The sequence below is a fragment of the Thamnophis sirtalis genome, unplaced genomic scaffold, assembly GCF_051295495.1.
Source record: "Thamnophis sirtalis isolate CommonGarterSnake01/CBP01778 unplaced genomic scaffold, rThaSir2_p1.2 scaffold_12, whole genome shotgun sequence".
In the NCBI taxonomy this organism is placed as follows: domain Eukaryota; kingdom Metazoa; phylum Chordata; class Lepidosauria; order Squamata; family Natricidae; genus Thamnophis; species Thamnophis sirtalis.
Genome location: NW_028261392.1, coordinates 44,849,130 through 44,868,381, shown reverse-complemented (window position 1 = coordinate 44,868,381; position 19,252 = coordinate 44,849,130). Strand labels below are relative to the sequence as shown.

The following is a 19,252-nucleotide window of genomic DNA, read 5'->3' as shown; positions in this document are numbered from 1 at the left end:
AGCTGCTGCTGAAAATCCAATCAGTTGCAGAATATACATTGCCTCCAGTGGTGCTTGTTCCTCAGTTGTCATTGTAGGCATCATTTTAGAAACTTTACACAAAAGCAAAGAGTGCTGAAAAATAAGTGATGAAGTGTTGTAATTCTTCAATATTTTTACTCCCATTTATCACATTTCTAATCATTACCACTGCAGTTATTTCTATACTATCATAAACCTATTCACTAGCTTGAATTAGCATTAACCGGATGTTGCTCTCATTTCTGTATTTTAGAATAGCTTCTTTAAAAAAAAAAGAAATCTAATTAATGTTATATTATTCTATGAATCATTCTAACCTTTCTTTTATAAACACTCAGAAACACTATCTATTATTGGGTGACTGAAAAATAAAATTAAAAATATCAAATGTATGAAAATCTTAAATAGAATCACAATATTGATTCATAGAACAAAATTACACATTGGGAGTCACAAAGAAATTCTGTTATTAACAGCCAACTCCTATTCCCCCAGCAAAACGTATTACATTCTCAATTATATCCTAGTTTTATAGCTTGCTTTCTTTCAAAAGATTTTAGAATGGTGAATCTTTACTAATATGTATGGCTAACAACTGAAATGGTGCATTGTAATTTTTGAGTATTTCCTTGGTACTGAAATAATTCCAGGTTGTAGACCAGCTGTAGTCAGTTGACCTAGTTATGAACTTCATTGAATCAAGAAAAATTGTAAAATTGTAAAATTCCTGGTTTTAATCTGTCCGCTCATTCTAAAAGAGCTTCCTTGTTACAGCTGTAACAAGACTCAATTGCATAATTCAAATATTCATTTCAGGAGTAGGACATGCCAGGCTTCAATAGAGATGACTGGTACATAGCATGTTTATCTATACTCAGTCAAAGAAAGAGGTCATATGCAAGTCTGTGTAGACTGACACAGTTTGCAAGGGTTTCAAGAACATTTTTTATAAATTTTACCTGATATATCAGAGGTTGATCATGGTATTGGCTATAAAGTTTATTCGCTACCATTAAACTATGCTTATTTTTTCAAAAAAAAGTAGACTAGATGAAGTCTGTATTTTTCACTAGGAGTCATATTTTGTAATATTTAGGTTAAAGTGAATGAGTAAGACCATTTATTTCTGAAAGTCACAAATTATTTTTATAGGCATGAAATGATTTTGTAAAGAATTGCCATTATAGTTAGAAACATACAGACAAACGTACTGTGTTAATGCCATGTTTCCCCAAAACCAATATTATGTTATATTATTTTTTGCTACAAAAGATGCATTAGGGCTTATTTTTCTGGTTAGGACTTATTTTGGGGAAAACACAATACTAAGTGCACCTGTCTGGCTGAGGATCTTGATTGAGGCTTGTTTTTTGGGTATGGCTTATGAGCATCCTGAAAAATCATGTTAGGGCTTATTTTCAGGTTGGGTCTTATTTTCGGGAAACATAGGTAATACAATATTTGGTCCCAAGTAATTATATGAATTTCAAGCATATTCAGAGTTCTACTGGCAAAAATTCATTTTGGTTCACAGATGGGGAATGGAGAAAAACAAATTATTCTGTGAACTGTTTTAAGATTTGCAGCAGCAAACCATCAAAGATTTTCTTTTTATTACAGACTTTTGTAGGCTATGTCATTATGTTATATAATTGCAGCCTGAGATGACAAGTAACTTTTACAAGATCATTTTTACAAAAGACATTTATGTCTGGTACTACTCTACTTGTCATCAAATGGTCTTATTGGTTCATGTTCTTAGATGTACCAGCGAAACAAAACATGGACGTATGTCTAGCCTTACTTCTCTTTGTCAGATGAAGTCTACGATGCTTTGCCTAAAAACATAATATTTTTTCAGTGTTTTGATCAGAAATTATATATTTTTTCTGAATGATTAACTATATGTGATTATACAATGCATATATGCTTTCTAGAATATTTTGCAAATATAGGTAGTTTTCAACTTACAACAGTTCATTTAGTGACCGTTCAATGTTACAATACCACTGAAAAATATGACCATTTTTCACAATTACAACCTTTGCAGCATCCCCATGATCATATGATTAAAATTCATATGCGTGGTAACTAGTTTATATTTACGACAGTTGCAATGTAGGGTCATGTAGAACCCTTTAGTGACCGGCAAGCAAAGTCAACAGGGAAGCTACTTAACAACTAGGTTACTAACTTATCAACTGCAGTGATTCACTTAACAATTGTGTTAAGTTTATAAAATGGGGCAAAACTCAATAATATCTCAACAGAAAGGTTGGGCTCAATTATGGTCATAAGTTGAGGATTACCTGTAGTTATGAGGGATAATAAACATATATTGCCAACTTTTAAAAATCATTTTTTAAATATATGTGTTCTCCCTCCCTCCATATATGTGTGGTGTGTGTGTGAGAGAGAGATAGAGTGTGAGTGAGTGATAGAGAGAGTGGGGGAGTATTGGTTAATATTCTACTATAAAAAAAATAAAAAATATCTTTCATAAGGGTAAAACTTTTAACCTGAGCTCCATAAAACAGGGCACATGTGAAATAGAATATAATAATGAGATTTGCAATAATAGAGCTATGTTAAAATTATGATGCAAATATTCCTTTGTTTTGCCTGTGGAGGGTGGGAGGTTATCACTGGAATTGTTTTTAGAAATTCAGAATGGCTTCCAAGATTCTGCTTCTGATTGATAGTTCTGAGTGATACTTTCTTACTTTATCATGAAAGTAATTTGTTGTTGTTTTTAATAGAGCTGGGGAGAAAATGTGCGTGTGGGATGTTTTCTAGATAGGGCAGACAGTAGAAAGCTAACTGTTATTATAATTAATATCATATAAGTAAATTGCTAATCTAGTCTAGAGCTTGTTAACATTACTAAAAAGTGCTAGGTGAATGCTCATTTGATGAACATGATAGGCAATGTATCAGCAATGTAAATGTCATAGAGCTGGAATGACCACTGGCTGCCCTTGATGAGTAAGATATGCTTACCAATTCCAGAGGAGTTATTCAGAGTAAGATGGGCAGAAAAACAGGAAATACAAGACTCCAGGGCAGATGCTCAGTGGCAAAAGCAGGAAGAAGAATTTGGAGAAGCAGCAATTTAAGTTTAATTAAATTGTAATTCTTTGGAGATTTAGGTATCAGCACTCTACCACAAAAAATGATAGCACTTTTTTAAAAATCTAAAGCAAAGAATGTAATATTTTTGTGTTATTTTGTACTGACACATTTATTCTTATACAGCCACTAAGCTAGGTAGCCATTAACCCAGTCAAATCTTTTCATCACATTTTGTGGCCACACAATCACATCAACATGAAGTTTTCACAGCCAGTTCCTCCATGATATTTTACACCTAATGTAATTTCTGTGAATTAATTATAAGAATGTAAAGGACATCAGAACCCTAACAAGGAAGGTAAAAGCAGTTGATGTATTCACATCTATTGGTTTCAGATTGGACAGATCTAGAAGTTGGGACATAGATAATATTTTCAGAGTCCCCTAGTAATCCAGATTTCACTACAGTGTTCCAATGGATTAGAACAACCCACGAGGTACATGGCTATCGTCAGATTACATCATTAACCTTTTGAGGCAAACTTGAATCACATCATTGTAGAGATGTCACAAATAAATGTATGATGTCCCCAAAGAATAATAAGAATACCAATTGTATCCTCACTTTTTAGCTTATATTCCTATGTACCTATCTTTTTGATCAATAGCTCAAACAATGCTATCTTCTTCTAAATTCTGAGTTTTGTATTTCAGTTACTCTGATCTGCTTAAACTCTTCTCAAAGCAAATAAGCTTAATTCATGAGTTATTATAAATATGGAAAATACATGATAAAAAATATAACCACCTGGTCAAGCTTCCAATAAAATAATTATTTTGAAGATAGCGTTCTCCTCAGTAGAGCAGTTGTTCTCCCAGTTCTCACCAAAATCAAGAACTTTGCTCAAAACTAGTCTTGTCGAGACTTGTCTTGACTAGACTAAAAGAGCTCAAGTATGACTACAGATGATTCTTTTTTACTGGTCAGTTTTGGCAGTTACGTTTCTTAGAATGTTGATCCAAACATTCTTGTTGCCTTGGGAAACCCCAAAGCTTCAGTTGAAATGTTTAGAATGTATTTAAAATAAAATATTTAAAATATAGATTAACTCTTTTGCTCTTTTATTATTAGAAATATTGCTTTAGCTGCATTAACTACTGGCTCCATACCATAAGTTTTTTAAGATGCAGTGTGCTTTTTACAAGCTCTTTATTCTTACAGCTCATCAGAAAAGACTTCATTTTGGTTTCTATTTTTATATTTCATAATTTTAAAAACACATTCTAAAACATTACCCATAACAAACACTTTGAATGGAAAGATGAATTAATATGTGAAACGGAAAAGGATATCACATGGAAACAAAAATTTGCTATCAGAAGGTGTTCAGAAAAGAAAAGATGGCCTAAACAGATCAAATAAGCTAACACTTTTTCTAAAACATTTTTTATTATAGAATAAAATGGAAAAATATGAACACAAATAATAGGAAACAGCCCTAGTACTTATTTTGGGACCCAAAAGAAAATAAAACTGGGTCTTATTTTTGGGGAAACACTATGTATGCTTACATGTGTGTGTGTGTGTGTGTGTAGTTTTTAAAAACCATATTTTCTTTCAAACTACTATAAAAAGAAAGTAATGCTACTTCAAATGGGAGGAAATCCACTAATGAAAAAATAGTATTTGTCCTTCTGATATCCTAACAGTACATATTGGCAAATTTTTGTGATGGAAAAATAATGAAATAAGACTACAAACTCCCCCACCCCTTCTGTTGCCTCCCCTTTCTGCTTTTATGTCTCTTGTTGCAAACTCTTTCCCTCATTTCCTTTTGCTGTATCCTGCTTCCCCCATTTGCATGTATAAAGAAGGTTCTCAGCTGTATGCAAAACAAACGCTTCGTTAAGGGGAAGTCCTTCATAATGAGCATCAGGCACCCAGTTTTCTGAAGATTCCACTCTGTCACATAGATGCAATTTTTTGTTTTTCAACAGAAAGACACTTTCCCCATTTAACCCTATCTCGCTTCTTCAAAAAACTTGTCCTTGAATCAGATCTCTTAGATTTCACATCTCTCAATCCCAAAATATATAAGAAATCTCAACCTTGCTATTTCCTCTTTCTTGAAAAGCTACAGCCAATAATCATTTCAATAAGCATGGTTTTTGTCTTTAGCATTATGTTACTTCAGAACTTCAGAAAAATAAGATTTATCCAGGCGTGTCTGAAAGTATTAATAAAGCATTAAAACTTGTCAAATAAAATATTAGACATAGTTCATATGTCTGGTCTACTTAAATGCTTCAATTTAAGTACAAAAAATCCTACAGAATAATAAAGTTGGAGTAAGACATTATGGATAGTAAGATACTTCTGGCAGATGTTGAAAACTTCATATCAAATGAAACAACCTCTATATTAGTGGTATTGGTGAAAAAGTATAAAATGATAACATGCTAGATTATATTGTAACAAAATGAACTTTAAATGCTATTTTCCAAAGATACTGCTCTATTTTAGACATGCCATATACTTTTACAATCAAAAATGTAGTTGAATATTTTTAAATTAATTAGATTTGTAGGTTGTCTATCTACTCTGGCATACTTTGGGGCACAATATATCAAATGAAGAAAATAAAATGTTTACTTTGACAAGAAAAGGCAATTTGTCAGTGATTTACTTCAGAGAGAGAAAGCGAAAAGGAAAATGATACATTTCTTAGTGTATTGGATTTATATCCCTTCTTTTTAATGAGTGCTGAAAGGGATATCTCCTTGGGGAATGCTGAGCTTCAGGGTTGAGAGATTGTGGTCTAGACAAGAGATGTCTTGAGGTTTTGCTGGTAAATATGGCTGGATTTATAGCAGTCCACCTTGACTGAAGATGCCAGCCAGAGTTGCTGGCAAAATGTCAGGAAATCTGTTGTCTAGAGTCTAGACCATAGTTGCTAAACCCTGAAGTCCAACATGGCCTACTCCCTGTTTCATTTCCACAAATCATGTGGGATAGGCTGGGCTGTGATTGAGCAACTAGTCCAAAGTCTATGAGATTCCATGATCGAATCTTGATCTCCCCAGTAGTCCAACATAAAATAACTCTGCTACAATGACACACTGCTATTTATATAAACCAGCATCCATGGCTATATACTAAAAATCTTGAGAACTTACAATTACCAATATGTAAGTCTTTGTGCTATTTATTTTTATTGATTTTTTTCAAATTATAAAAGCTTTCCAAATTAATAGCCCCTCTTAGGAAACAGAATACTCGTTTTCACATATTTACTGGGTGGCCTAGAAAATTCACTGTTGGGTCATTCTTCCAAAAAGGAAAAGAAGAGAAGGGATAAGAGGCAGAACTTTGTACAGGAATGCTTTAACTTGCTATGCCTTTTAAAAAAATCTATTTGTCATCTCATATTAGAAAAGTGACTACTGCACTTTTTGTATATTGCATGTACAAATAAGAACGTTCCAACTCTTTTTGTATTTTTCTTATTTTACTGTGGAAGCCGTCTTTGGTAAAAAAAAAGTGAAATATAAATTGAAGTAATCTTAAGGATTTATAATTTAATGCTAATTAATCAACATCCAAGTAGAATTAACATTCTTCATAATGGAAAACATTCAATTACATAATGATATTAATATACATAATGGCTAAAATTAACACATCATTCAATACTCAAGCACAATATTTATTTTATTTTCCTTGATAAAACAATATAACCTTGTCAGTAGGTAAATAATTAAGCGAAAATTAAGAAATTGAAATATGTTGTTTGAATTTGAGTAGCATATGGAAAATGAATCACAGGGGGAAAAAATCAAAATATATTTTTACTGTACAAAGAGTCTAAATACTGCAATGATGTACAAGGTGAAGAAATAATCCTTCACTCATGATGCCAATGCAAGACATTAGCACCAGATTCTCTCTCAGATAGAACAAACAATAGAGATATTTGTAAAATATATACACAAAAGAGAAATAAAGGGAATCCCTTTACTGGCCCTTTCTAGAGAGCCTGCCAAACCAACAAACAAAATAATGGCAAGCTTAACCAAAGGTAATGATTAAATATATTATTATCCAAATTGATATATAATTATACATTAATTTATATACTAAGTTCATATGAATTATATGACTTAATGCAAATTACTGTGTACATACCTGTTATATTTTGAGTGCACATATACAAATTGAATCACCACAGAAAACTTTTATTTCCTTAAACAGTTAAAGAAAAAATGTTACATTTGATTGGAACAAAAATGGCGCTTTATATTATGTATATGGAAGGATTAAATCAGAAACAAAGTGGAACACTTGTCTAATATGGACTGGAGAATGTATGTCACAATGATGCCAGATATAAATATTAGAGAAAATTGTTAAAATGTTAACAGCATAGAAGGAAATGGCATCAAATGTATGAATTAGCACTGATATGTGGAAAAAGACTAATCAAGAACACATGATTGCAATCTCATATACAAGTGTGTTGTGGTAGGAATCCTACGTTTGGTTTTGAGTGGACATGCACAGGATTGAGTGATACCTGCTTCCGAAATACCTGATTATGTGGAATCAATTATAGCTAGTCCTTCTATAGCTAATAATTTTATTGCGAGAGTAATCAGAACAGCTGAAATTGTACCTACTCTTGTGGAATGATACACAATTAAGTTCTTTTGTAATGGTGCAGTTAATTTAACTTTTAAACAAGGGTACTGGGAAGAATGGCTCAAGGTTTTAGGTAAATTATTTCCTCAGTAAGTCTTAAAAATACTCTATAGAAAAGGCGTAATGATTATCTTTATTCATTACAAACATACATTAATATTAAGGAACATTACCTGTAAGTTGGTTAATACACCAACAGTTATTGCATCCTTATCATGTAAAAGGTTTTAAAGGGGCTTTTTAGAAATATATATATTTTTACATTACAGTGTTAATATGTGCCTACATATGATTGGACTGGAAAATAAGATCAAACTGTTATATTATTTGCTAATATAAACATGGTACAGAAGTATTTAACTGTAAGTCCAAGTAAAACAAGGAGCTTCTTATAGCACAGTCACAGGACAAACAGTGATCCTTAAAGGCAAAGTCATAAAGTGAAAACAAACAGATGAGATATAGAACAATCTACAAACATATGACTCACTAAACTCCTGGCAAATAGTACCTAATGAAATGTTGTATTAATTTTGCCCTGTATTACAAACTTAAGACTTATAAGAATCAATTCTTCAGTTTTTCATTCAAATAAGAAAATTGCTTTGAATTAAACTTTTCTTTCTTATCCCTGCCACAGCCATCAATACTGAAGTGATAAATTAATGAACTATAGTTATATTTCATTACAACATTAAAATTCACAAAGCCACAGAAATAAGCAATTTACTGGTATATTCTGAATTAGATTGGATATAATTAAAATCTTACTTGAGCAAATGATTTTGAAATAATTTTGAAAGGATTAATATCATGTAAAATTTCTTTTTTTAAAAAGTACCTAAATGTAAAATGTTGCCAATGTATTTCACCAGCCTAAACATAGTGCTGGAAAAGTTATTTTGTCTGCTTAATATAAGTAATTTTTCTCCCTCTCAAATTAACAGTTTTCTTGTTCCCTTTTGGAAAATAAGGGAACAGTGCACATGTGTATATTGGTCTCTTTTCTGTCTTAAAAAACTGTAAAAGGTTTCAAGGTTTGCAAATAAAACTATGTAAAACAAAGTCCCAGGATTATTGCTATTACTTAATCATTATTTGGGTCTTTCAGGTGGGAGACTTTCAGTCAGGCACTTGAGTTGTTCTTCCCCAAGTTTGATTTTGTCCTCCAGCTCTCGCTGTTCTATTATGAGAGCTGATTTCATTTTGACAAAGTGCTCATAATCGGCAAGGCTTTCATCGCTCAGATAGCTGGCCAGAATATCAAAGACAATGCGTTCTCTTCGATCCAGGTTTTCTTTCAGCTCCTTTGCATCTTCATGCTGTTGTATGAGTAATTTCTGTTTTTCTACTAGAATCCGCTAAGGGAACAGAATGGGAAAATTGTAGTGATTAATACATTTAGCTTTATATTCCATTTCTATAATGAATATTCTCCTATCATTGTTTTAAAGAAAACATCTTAAGAAGACCTATATCAGGGATGTCACTCAAGGCCTGGGGGCTGGATCTAGCCCCCGGGGTGCTTAGCTCTGGCCCATGGGGCTGCGCACAACCCTCCTGAGCTCCATTTTCGCTGGCAGAGGATTGCACGAAGCCATTGTAGCTGAAAATGGAGCCTGGGAACCCGTTTTCGCTGTCAGAGCTCTCAGGTCTCCACAGACGGCCCCGACACAAGTGATGTCAAGCTGGCCACATCCATCCTGACCATGCCCACCCTGGCCCGAGGTGAAACACAACCCTGATGCAGCCCTCAATGAAATCAAATTTGACACTCCTGACCTACATGCTTCCCAAACAAATAGTAAAATGACAAAGCAGCTTTCTGAATTTTATTATTTGGTAGAAATGTTTTAAAAATATACTATATAATTAATGGCAGCACTCCCACGCCTCAAAAATGTTGATGAAAAATTGATTCACTGTCTGCTTTCTGAGTCTTTTTATTTTTAGAGATCTAATTAAATTATGTCTTCAGGGACATTGTCTTGTGATGAGTTGTTCTGTTCCATTACCATCTTAGGACAACCACCCTAGAAATGATACAACTTCAGAGGCTAAGTGAGTATTCTTTTCCTGGCTCCTGTATGGTTTGGTCGAAAATATGTTGGAGAATGCAGTTTCTCTTAAGATCTTCATTTGGGAATGATCCACTTAATTTGGTCACAGTATAACTGGTTGGTTTAAAATGCCCCAGCCCCTCCAACTTCACTTCTAGAATTGCAGCTAGCTAAGATGGAGGCTTAGAGTCTGAGATGTCCACAACAATCAGTCCTCACCTACTAAATGAGGAGGAAAAATGCTCTCTTATAGCAGGACTGATCAACAATTTTGCATATAAACCAGTTCAATAAAAGAAAACCACTGCTTAAGTAACATTTTTCTAGCATAACAGCTTTTGAGCAAAGTTGATTTCTTATTTTTAACCAAGAAGACAGGAATCTATGTATACACTTGAGCTGGCAGAACAAAATAACATGGTGCAATTAGAGTTCCTTCTCATATGACAATACAAGTGCCTTACCCTTTCTTCAGGAGAAGCAGTTTCATCCAAGTTGTTTAATGCATTTTCTACTCTGGCAAGTCGACCAGAGAGTGATAGCAGGAGGTTAACCACTTTGTCTAGATCTCCAATAAACATCCGAAACTTGTCAAATTCATTGGGTTTGCAGACATCCTTTACCACTACCTCCACTTCATCTCCAAGAAGATTATTGGCTTGAATGTCTTCCAAGAGTGTCTCTCGAGCTTCTTTTAGCACTTTTAGTTTTCGACTAATGCTATCTATAAGCTCTTGCTGAAAGAGAGAGAGAGGAGCTAAATTTATAAAATATAATTAATTATTAGATGTATAGGGTTATTCATCTCATGACTTCTTAAATGGTTTGATAATGAAATCACAAAATAATAGAATCTTGCCAAAATACTCTATATATTTTTGTTATTCAGAAAAATCAATGCAAGCAAAATACGTTTGTTTCAAATAGTTAAAGCAGCTGTTAATATTCTCTTAACGGAGTGTATAAAGGCATGATGTGAGCAATTTCTCATTTGGATTAAGAAAAGACAAGGAATAAATAATAACTATCAGTTAAATAAGAAGGATTTTAATGGCAAAAACATAAAAAATACAAGCTGGATTTTTCTTCTGGTGATTTGACCTTAGCTCTTCAGTAAGGCTGGAAAAGTATGTTGTAGAAATGGGAAATATGGATATAATAAAAATAGGATGGGAAAATGATGGAATATCAGAAGTAACATTGATCTTATTGCATTTGCATAAATGAGATAATTGTTTTCTCTAAAAAACAAAAGTGCCCTCAAATCAATGTAAATTATAACAGGGTTGAAAGAAGAGAACTGGGATGTCCAACTGAAGAAACAACTCCTTAAAGTAGCAGAACAAGTATGTTATTATTACATATTTAAAATGAATCAAGGATAGTTAAATGAATGTCCTTTGAATGGCAGTTGGACTTACCTGAACTGCATGTTTCGAGGAAAGGTGTGGGAGGAGTAACAATTGGGTATTAACCAAGCCTTCTTGCCTATTGGAGACTGAGGTAATCTTTTGAAGCCACACCTACTGCTCTCCTCTGGCTTCCCAGATTAACCGATGGATTGTAGCAGCAAGGAAGGACAAACAAGAACAGCCAACACATATCCTTCCTAACCGCTAAGGCTGAACCTGGACTCGCTCAGGCCCCCTGGCGCGGGGCACCCTGAACGGGGGGGAAGTGACTCCTCCCACACCTTTCCTCGAAACATGCAGTTCAGGTAAGTCCAACTGCTAGTTTCCGAAGAGAAGGTGTGGGAGGAGTAACAATTGGGACATACCAAAGCTAGATGTCCTGGGAGGGATTAGATGGGCCTGAGCCCCCTGGGGAGTCCAGGACTCCCTGCAGTATCCTCCTGCCGAAGGCAGCCTCCGCGTAGGCGTAGGCGTCTAGTCTGTAATACTTAATGAATGGAGAAGGGGAGGCCCAGGCGGCCGCCCGGCAGATCTCCTCTATGGGGGCCTGGGTGGACCAGGCTGCTGAGGTTGCTGCACTTCTAGTGGAATGTGCAGTGATACCCTCTGGGACCTGGAGTCCTCGTGCCCTGTAGGCCTGCGAGATGGCCGCTCTAATCCATCTACTGATGGTGGCCGGAGAGACCGTAGCTCCCCGGGAGGAAGGCTGGTAAGACACGAAGAGGGCCTCCGAACGCCTAAAGGGGGCCGTGCGCTTGAGGTATATGCGCAAGGCCCTTCTGACATCCAGCTTGTGCCAGGATTTCTCCCTCTCACCGGAGGGATGAGGACAGAAGTCTGGTAGAATAATTTCCAAGGCCCCGTGAAAGGGGGAATTAACCTTGGGCATGAAAGTGGGTCAAGCCTGAGGATGACCCGGTTATCTAAGAAGGTACAGAGGTCCGCCCTGCTGGAGAGGGCGTTGATCTCAGAAACTCTCCTGGCCGAGGTGATGGCGACCAGGAAGACAACCTTGAGGGTTAGGAGCTGAAGGGAAGCCTCCTTCAGAGGCTCAAATGGTGCTTCCGTGAGGGCCTGAAGTACCGTGGGAAGGTCCCAGGTGGGGAATCGATGGACCACTGAGGGTTTCAGATTCGCCGCCCCCTTGAGGAACCTCTTTAACACCGGATATTGGGACAATGGAGGGGCGTTCACCCCTCCCAGAACCATGGAGAGAGCGGAGACCTGACGTCTAAGAGTACTGGTGGCCAGGCCCTTCTCATGACCCTCCTGGAGGAAGTCCAGGACCTGGGGGACCGAGGCTGCAGCTGGGCGGAGGCCTTTAACTCAGCACCAGTCTGCAAAGGCCACCCAGGAAGCGTTGTAGATGCGTGTGGTTGACTGCCTCCTGGATGCCTCTACTGTCCTGATGACACTCTCGGAGAATTGGGCCTCCCTTAATTGTTCCCGCTCAATCGCCAGACAGTCAGATGAAGCCACTCCGGATCCGGATGCTCCAGAGACCTCTGGCGCAATGTCACCTCCCCTGCTGGGATCTTCCAGTGCGGGGCTGTGGATAGATCCATGAGGTCTGCCAACCAGGGTCGGCACGGCCAGAAGGGAGCCACCATTATCATTTCTGCTCCCTCCGCTACCACCCTCCTCAGAACCCCATGGATGAGGGGAAGGGGGGGAAAGGCGTAGAGAAGACCTGGTGGCCATCTGCATCGAAGTCCGTCCGTGTCCCTGGCTCCCATGGTCAGAAACCTCGAAACGAACACTGGCAGCTGGGTGTTCTGCGAGGTCGCAAATAAGTCCACCGTCGGATGACCAAATCTTTCGCAGATCTGACGGAAGATTGAGGGATGGAGCTGCCACTCCCCGTTGTCGACCATCTCCCTGCTGATCCAGTCTGCTTGATGGTTCTCTGTTCCGGAGATGTGTTCCGCTCTGATGGACAGCAGGTGCTTCTCTGCCCAGTTCCCCAGCCGCAGCGCCTTGTCGTGAAGAGCCCTGGAGTGGGTGCCGCCCTGTCTGTTCACGTGGGCCTTGGCCGCTACGTTGTCTGTCAGGACTAGGATGTGATGTCCGGTCACCCTGTCCTTGAAGTGGCAGAGAGCCAGATGGATGGCTCTGAGCTCCAACCAGTTGATGTTGTTTCTCAGATCTGTTGGAGTCCACCGGCCCTGGGCGATCTGGTTCTCCAGGTGAGCCCCCCAGCCGAAGAGATTTGTGTTGGTGGTGAGAGTCATCCTTGCCGGTTCTCTGAAGAGGCATCCTCTGTTCAAGGCTGGGGACAGCCACCAGCAAAAGGATAGCAGCACCTGGGGTGACACCCGGATCCTGAAAGTGGCGTCGCTCATCCCGGCTCTCTGGTGGGGCAGTAGGAACCACTGGAGTTCCCTGGCGTGTAGGCGAGCCCATGGCACGATCCCTATGCACGAGATGAACTTCCCCAGGAGCCTGGAAAGAAGAACTACAGGGACAGATCGTGACTTGCGAACCTCATGGATCATTTTAACGATGCTGTCCTTGCGATCCTGGGACAGAAAGACCTCCCCAGCCACTGAATCGATGATGGACCCTAGGTGAAGGAGCCTGGTGGAGGGCACAAGGTGACTCTTCTCCAGGTTAATGGAGAAGCCCAGGGACCTCAGGGTGTCGATGGTGGTACCCAAGTCCTGTTCAGCCGAGTCTGATGACCTGGCTAAGACGAGAATGTTGTCTAAATAACAGAACAAACGGACTGGGAGGGAGCATAAGTGGCCTGCTGCTGCCGCAAGTACCTTGGTGAATGTCCTGGGGGCTCAGGCCAGCCCAAAGGGTAGGGCTCTGTATTGGAAGTGGTTCCCCTCATGGGAGAACCTCAGGAATTTACGGTGTTCTGGGGCGATCCTGATATGCAGGTATGCCTCTGTGAGATCGATGGAGGCCAGGAAATCGCCCGGACAGATGCCCTCCAAGATGGATTTCAGGGAGGCCATCTTAAATTTGCGGTATACCACCCTGGAATTAAGTAGTTTGAGATCCAGGATGGCTCTCCATCCCCCTGAGTTCTTGGGAACTAAGAAGAGGTTCGAGTAGAACCCCGAGCCCTTCTCCCCCTCTGGGACCCTTTCAATGGCCCTGATGTCTAGTAGATGCTTAATGGCCTTGGCCTTAAGCACCCTCTTGTTCGGGTCTGTGGAGGAGGTGAAGGTGCGGAACCTACTGGGGGGGGAGGGAGCGTAACTCCAGGTGTAGCCCGAGCCTTACCGTCTGGAGTACCCACTCATCCGAGGTGATACTGCCCCAGGCATCCGCAAACATGGAGAGGCGACCGCCGATGGGGTGATCCGGGGTCGGATCACTTGAACCTGCGGAAAGGGTGACCGCCTCCTCCTCGAAAGGGCCGCTTGCCCTGCTGTTGGCCCCTGAATCTGTTCTGGAATTGTCTATCCCCCTGCCTGTGGAACCTGGGGTTTTGGTACCTCTGGTTCTGGTTGTCCCCATCGGGTGGTCTGAAGGGGGTCCTCCTGGGGTATGGCGCGTGGCGGAAGTCCGAGTGTTTGGTTGTTGTTGGAAGAACCTTCCGCTTGTTTTTATCCTCCACGAGGATAGGGTCCAGCGCCGTCCCGAATAGCTTCTCCCTGGTGTAGTCTCCTCTGGTCAGGTGCCACTTCATCCGGGATTTTGCCTGCCAATGGCGTAGCCAGAGTAGAAGCAACTGAAGAAGACATAGCCCACGAGTCATACTTTACCACGTCCAAGGTGGCGTCTGCTGAGAACTGCGTTGCCGCCAGCATCTTGGAAATGTCCTGCAGGAGGCGAACCTCTGATGCCGGGGTCCTGTCCCTCAGCTGCTCCAACCACAGGACCGTGGACCTGTTAAAGAAAGAAGCGGAGGCGGCCGCCCTGATAGCCCAGGTGATGGGCTAGCAGGGCTTCTTGTCCTCAGGCTTGAGGCAGTTGGCAGTGTCTCCTGCGATGACCGTAGAGGCTGAAGCCAGGGTGGCCACCGGATTGTCCACCTCAGGTACCTGGAGAGCTTGGGCAAAGGTCGGATTAAGATTGTAAAACTTTCTCTCATTTCCCCCTGGGGTGGGAAAGGACCGAGGCTTACCCACTGCGACTTGAGGACCTCCATGAAGATCTCTGGCGTGGGAATCTCTTCCTTAGTCACGGGGGGCCTATGGAAGGGCCCCTTTTTCTTCTTACTCTTGCCCTTGCCAGAGGGATCCGTTACTGGTTTAGGATCCCGGGGGGGGGAATCCAGATGGGCTGTGGCCGATGCCTTGCAGAGCAAGGAGCTAAATAAGGACGGGGGAAAGAGGCCCGCTACGGTGGAATCATCCTCTACCTGGGGATGCTCATCCTCTGAGAAACCCACATCCTTCAATTCTCCTTCCTCCAGGTCTGAAGCCTCGCTAGCCGTGGAAGGGGAGGGAGACCTGGCTTCCCTGGCAGCTGAAGTGCTGGGGCGTTCTTGCTGAACCCTGGAGGATTCCTGTGGGGCCTTGCTTCTGGAGCTCTGAGGTTGCTGACTTAAGCTAGAGGCCATTACCTGGGCCAGAGCCCTAGCTAGCATGTCCTGGAAGCTGCTAGTGAGGTCGGGCAGAGCAGGCTGCTCTGGTGGCTGGGAATATTCCCTGTGTTCAGGGGATAGAGGCGCCAGGCAAGGCCTGGCAGGGCTGGTTGCCCTGCGGCCAAAGGGATCCGCTCTCAAGTCCACTGGGGGAGCCGGAGAAAGGGGGAGGGCGATAGGGAGCTGTGCCCTCTATGGGAACCCCTTGGTGAGGCTGGAGATGCTGCCCGGGTCTCAACCCGGGCTGAAGGCCGGCGGGGAGATCGTGATCTGGAGGGGGAAGGGCTGATGGTCGCCCTGAACTCCCTGGTCGAGGCCCTGGTCACCCTGGCCTCCTTCCTGGGGGCTGCCTTCTTGGGAGCCCTGGCCTTGAGTTCCACCACAAAACCACGGACGACAAAATCGCGGTCGACGAAAGCGCGCATTTGACCTCATCACAGCGCGACGAAAACATCGCGCTGTGATCGAAAAATGTAAAAATAAAGCGAAAACCTTACCCTAACCCCCCCAAACCTAACCCTAAACCTAACCCTTAACCTAAGCCTAAATCTAACCCTAAACCTAACCCTTAACCTAACGCTAAACCTAACGCTAACCTTTAACCTAACGCTAAACGTAAACCTAACGCTCTAAACCTAACCCTAACCCTTAACCTAACCCTAACCCTAACCCTTATGTGAATCGGCTTGCTTTAATTTTATTTTTATTTCAATTTTTAATTTTTTTCGTCGCGCTGTGATGATGTCAAATGTGCGCTTTCGTCGATCGCGCTTTTGTGGACCGCGGTTTTGACGGGTCACGCTGGCCTTGTTCCTCTTCACTGGGGATCTTCCTCTGGGAGCCGGGGAAACAGCCCTGGAGGTCCCTTCGTCTGCGTCCACTCCCCCTGGTGCTCTGGGCCTGTTATCCCTACTCCTGGTTGCCTCCGCCATTACTTACAGTTGCCGTGCTCACCAACCTCCTCCTTCTGCAGCCGGCTGTAGGGCGGATTTGGTCCTCTGGGGTCTGGATCCACTTCCCTGCTCTTCTGCCGCTGGATTGTGGTCTCAGCTGCCGGCAGGCACATCCCTGGAATACCCCCCGGATCACCGGCGGGGTAGAGCCTAGATGAAGCCTCTTCCGGCTTCCTGGTGCCTTGTGAGTGCTTTCGGCGTCCGTAGAGGAACACTGATCATGCGCTCACCCATGTGCTCCTAAAATGGCCACGGATCAAGATGGCAACCACTGGAGCCGTCCAGGTCTCCTCTCGCCGCTGGAAGCCGCCGCAGCGATCCTCGGTGGATTCCCGGTTGTCGCAGACCCTCCTGGGCCCCTCCGGACGCCGCACGGTCGTTTCTCTCGTCCCTGCAGTTGCTGGGACTTCTACCCCTTCAGCGCAACCAGTTGGCCACTGGTTGAAAAGCAGCGCGGAGCACAGCAGAAGGATGGTGAGGCGAACTGCTGATCTCTAATAATAATCTCTGTTGGAAAAAGCTTGCTGAAAGGGAAAAAAAACTCCTAGGTTTTCGAAAAGAAGGGAGAGACAAAGTAACACTCCTTTCAGGCCGAAGACTGAAGTTAATATGGGAAGCCAGAGGAGAGCAGTAGGTGTGGCTTCAAAAGATTACCTCAGTCTCCAATAGGCAAGAAGGCTTGGTTAATACCCAATTGTTACTCCTCCCACACCTTCTCTTTGGAAACAAGAGAATTTCACAATAATAAAAATCCCAATGCCTTTGGCTCTTTTTAGGAAGTATCTTTTTTGTCTCCTACATTTTATCTTTTTTCATGTGCACACAGAAATTGAAAAAATGAAATAGTGTTTAGTGTGGTTGAGGTCCAGATAGTGCAAAAAAGATTTTCAGATACAGCTGGTTCATGACTTAATTATTCCTGGACAAAGCTATATCATGAATATTAAAAGGAAACTGGTTTATTTGACTGGATAAAACAATGTGAACCAGTAGTTTTAGTTTCAGCATTGAGATATAGGTTTTAAACAGCTGATGTCATAACTGTTCTATGCTTGACAAACACAGGCACGGCTTACTAGAACAGGGAATTTTTCCACAAGAAAATCCCACCTGGCTACATATTCCATTTGAATTACACAATCATGTGGGTGTGACATTTAAATCTGAGCCATGAGACACCATCTAATCAAAAGCAACTCCCACATAATTGCACTTCTGTCTATGGAGTATCTCAGACAATATAGAAAATGTGAAAAATTGTACTTCCTCTTTATTGAAAGATAGGAAATATTAACAGATCAAACTTCAGAAGAGTCACAACTTTTTTTTTAATCTGGGGAAGATAAATTTTATAAAAACCATTTTAAATATAACAACTGTTTTTATTCAAATCTTTTCCTATTTATGCACATGTGAAGATAACTATGAGAAGTTATATAAGGAGCAGATATTATCTAGGTGGATATGGAAATGTCTGCAAATTAAAAAACAAGCTCAGAGAAGTTTTAAAACCCAAGATTCTAATGCTCAGTTGGATATATTTTGTACAATTGTGTTACACATTATAGTCCAACAGGGTTATTAATTATTACAGTATATTTTGATTATACTGCTAAGAATATTGTGAATGACTTTATCTTGATTGTATAGAAAAAAATTTCCTTTGCTCTTGCCCCTGTCAATTTATGTGTTGTGGAATTTACTTCAATAATCAAATGTTAATGAACATGGATCTAAAGTATATTTATCAAAATCCTTACAAAGATAAATCTTGGAGTGCCAATCTAAGTTGTGGGAAGTCCGTTACTGGAAGTTTTTAAGAAGAGATTGGATCTCCGTTTGTTTGGAATGGTATTGGTACAGGATCTCCTGCTTGAGCTGGAGGTTGGACTAGAAGATATTGAAGGTCCCTTTCAACTGTTATTCTGTTATCTGTTAAGTCATCCTTCAGATATCCTGAAATTCTCACTTCTTAACTTTGGCTTTAAATATTTTTTATTTTGTTACAAGTATTTGTCCTGCCTTTAAAGCTACATATAATACAGGGGTGGGTTGCTGCCGGCGTTACTGCCGATTCGCAACCCGCATGCCAGACGTGCACTGTTGAATGTAAATTGTTCTTTGCACATACGCAGAACAATTTACAGTGAACTGTGCATGCACAGTCACTAAAATACAAAATGGTGGCAGCCAAGTGGCACCGAGGGAAACGGTTTGGAAATGTGGCAGGCCTGGGTCGCTGCCAGTTCTGCAACCCAGGCCTGAATTCAACTGTCAGTTCGGTCAAACCAGGCCATAATGGCAGCAACCCACCTCTGATATAATACCTCTTTTGAAGTGAGTTATATATTATTTTATTTGTAAACTGTCCAAAATCACTTAGATAAGGAGGGTGGTACAGAAATTTGATGAATTAAATAAATAAAATTCTTAACCTAATGGTAAATATAATGAGTAAAAATCTGTAAACAATCCTATTCAGAGCCAAGATA

The 19,252-nt window shown here is 40.8% G+C and overlaps 2 protein-coding genes across 2 annotated transcripts in view; both read right to left on the bottom strand.

Moving 5' to 3' along the window:
* Positions 1-19,252, bottom strand: part of WWC3 (WWC family member 3) — a 1,020,491-nt gene that overhangs the window by 141,185 nt on the left and 860,054 nt on the right. The gene's annotated exons all lie outside the window — the stretch shown is intronic.
* The window catches only part of SHROOM2 (shroom family member 2), a 195,581-nt gene continuing 183,116 nt past the window's right edge, over positions 6,788-19,252 (bottom strand). The window contains exons 9-10 of the mRNA XM_014066174.2: positions 10,317-10,589; positions 6,788-9,153 (exon numbers count right to left, since the gene is read on the bottom strand). Coding sequence (XP_013921649.2) covers positions 8,887-9,153; positions 10,317-10,589 — 540 coding nt within the window. The 3' untranslated portion in view covers positions 6,788-8,886. The remainder of the gene's footprint in view (positions 9,154-10,316; positions 10,590-19,252) is intronic.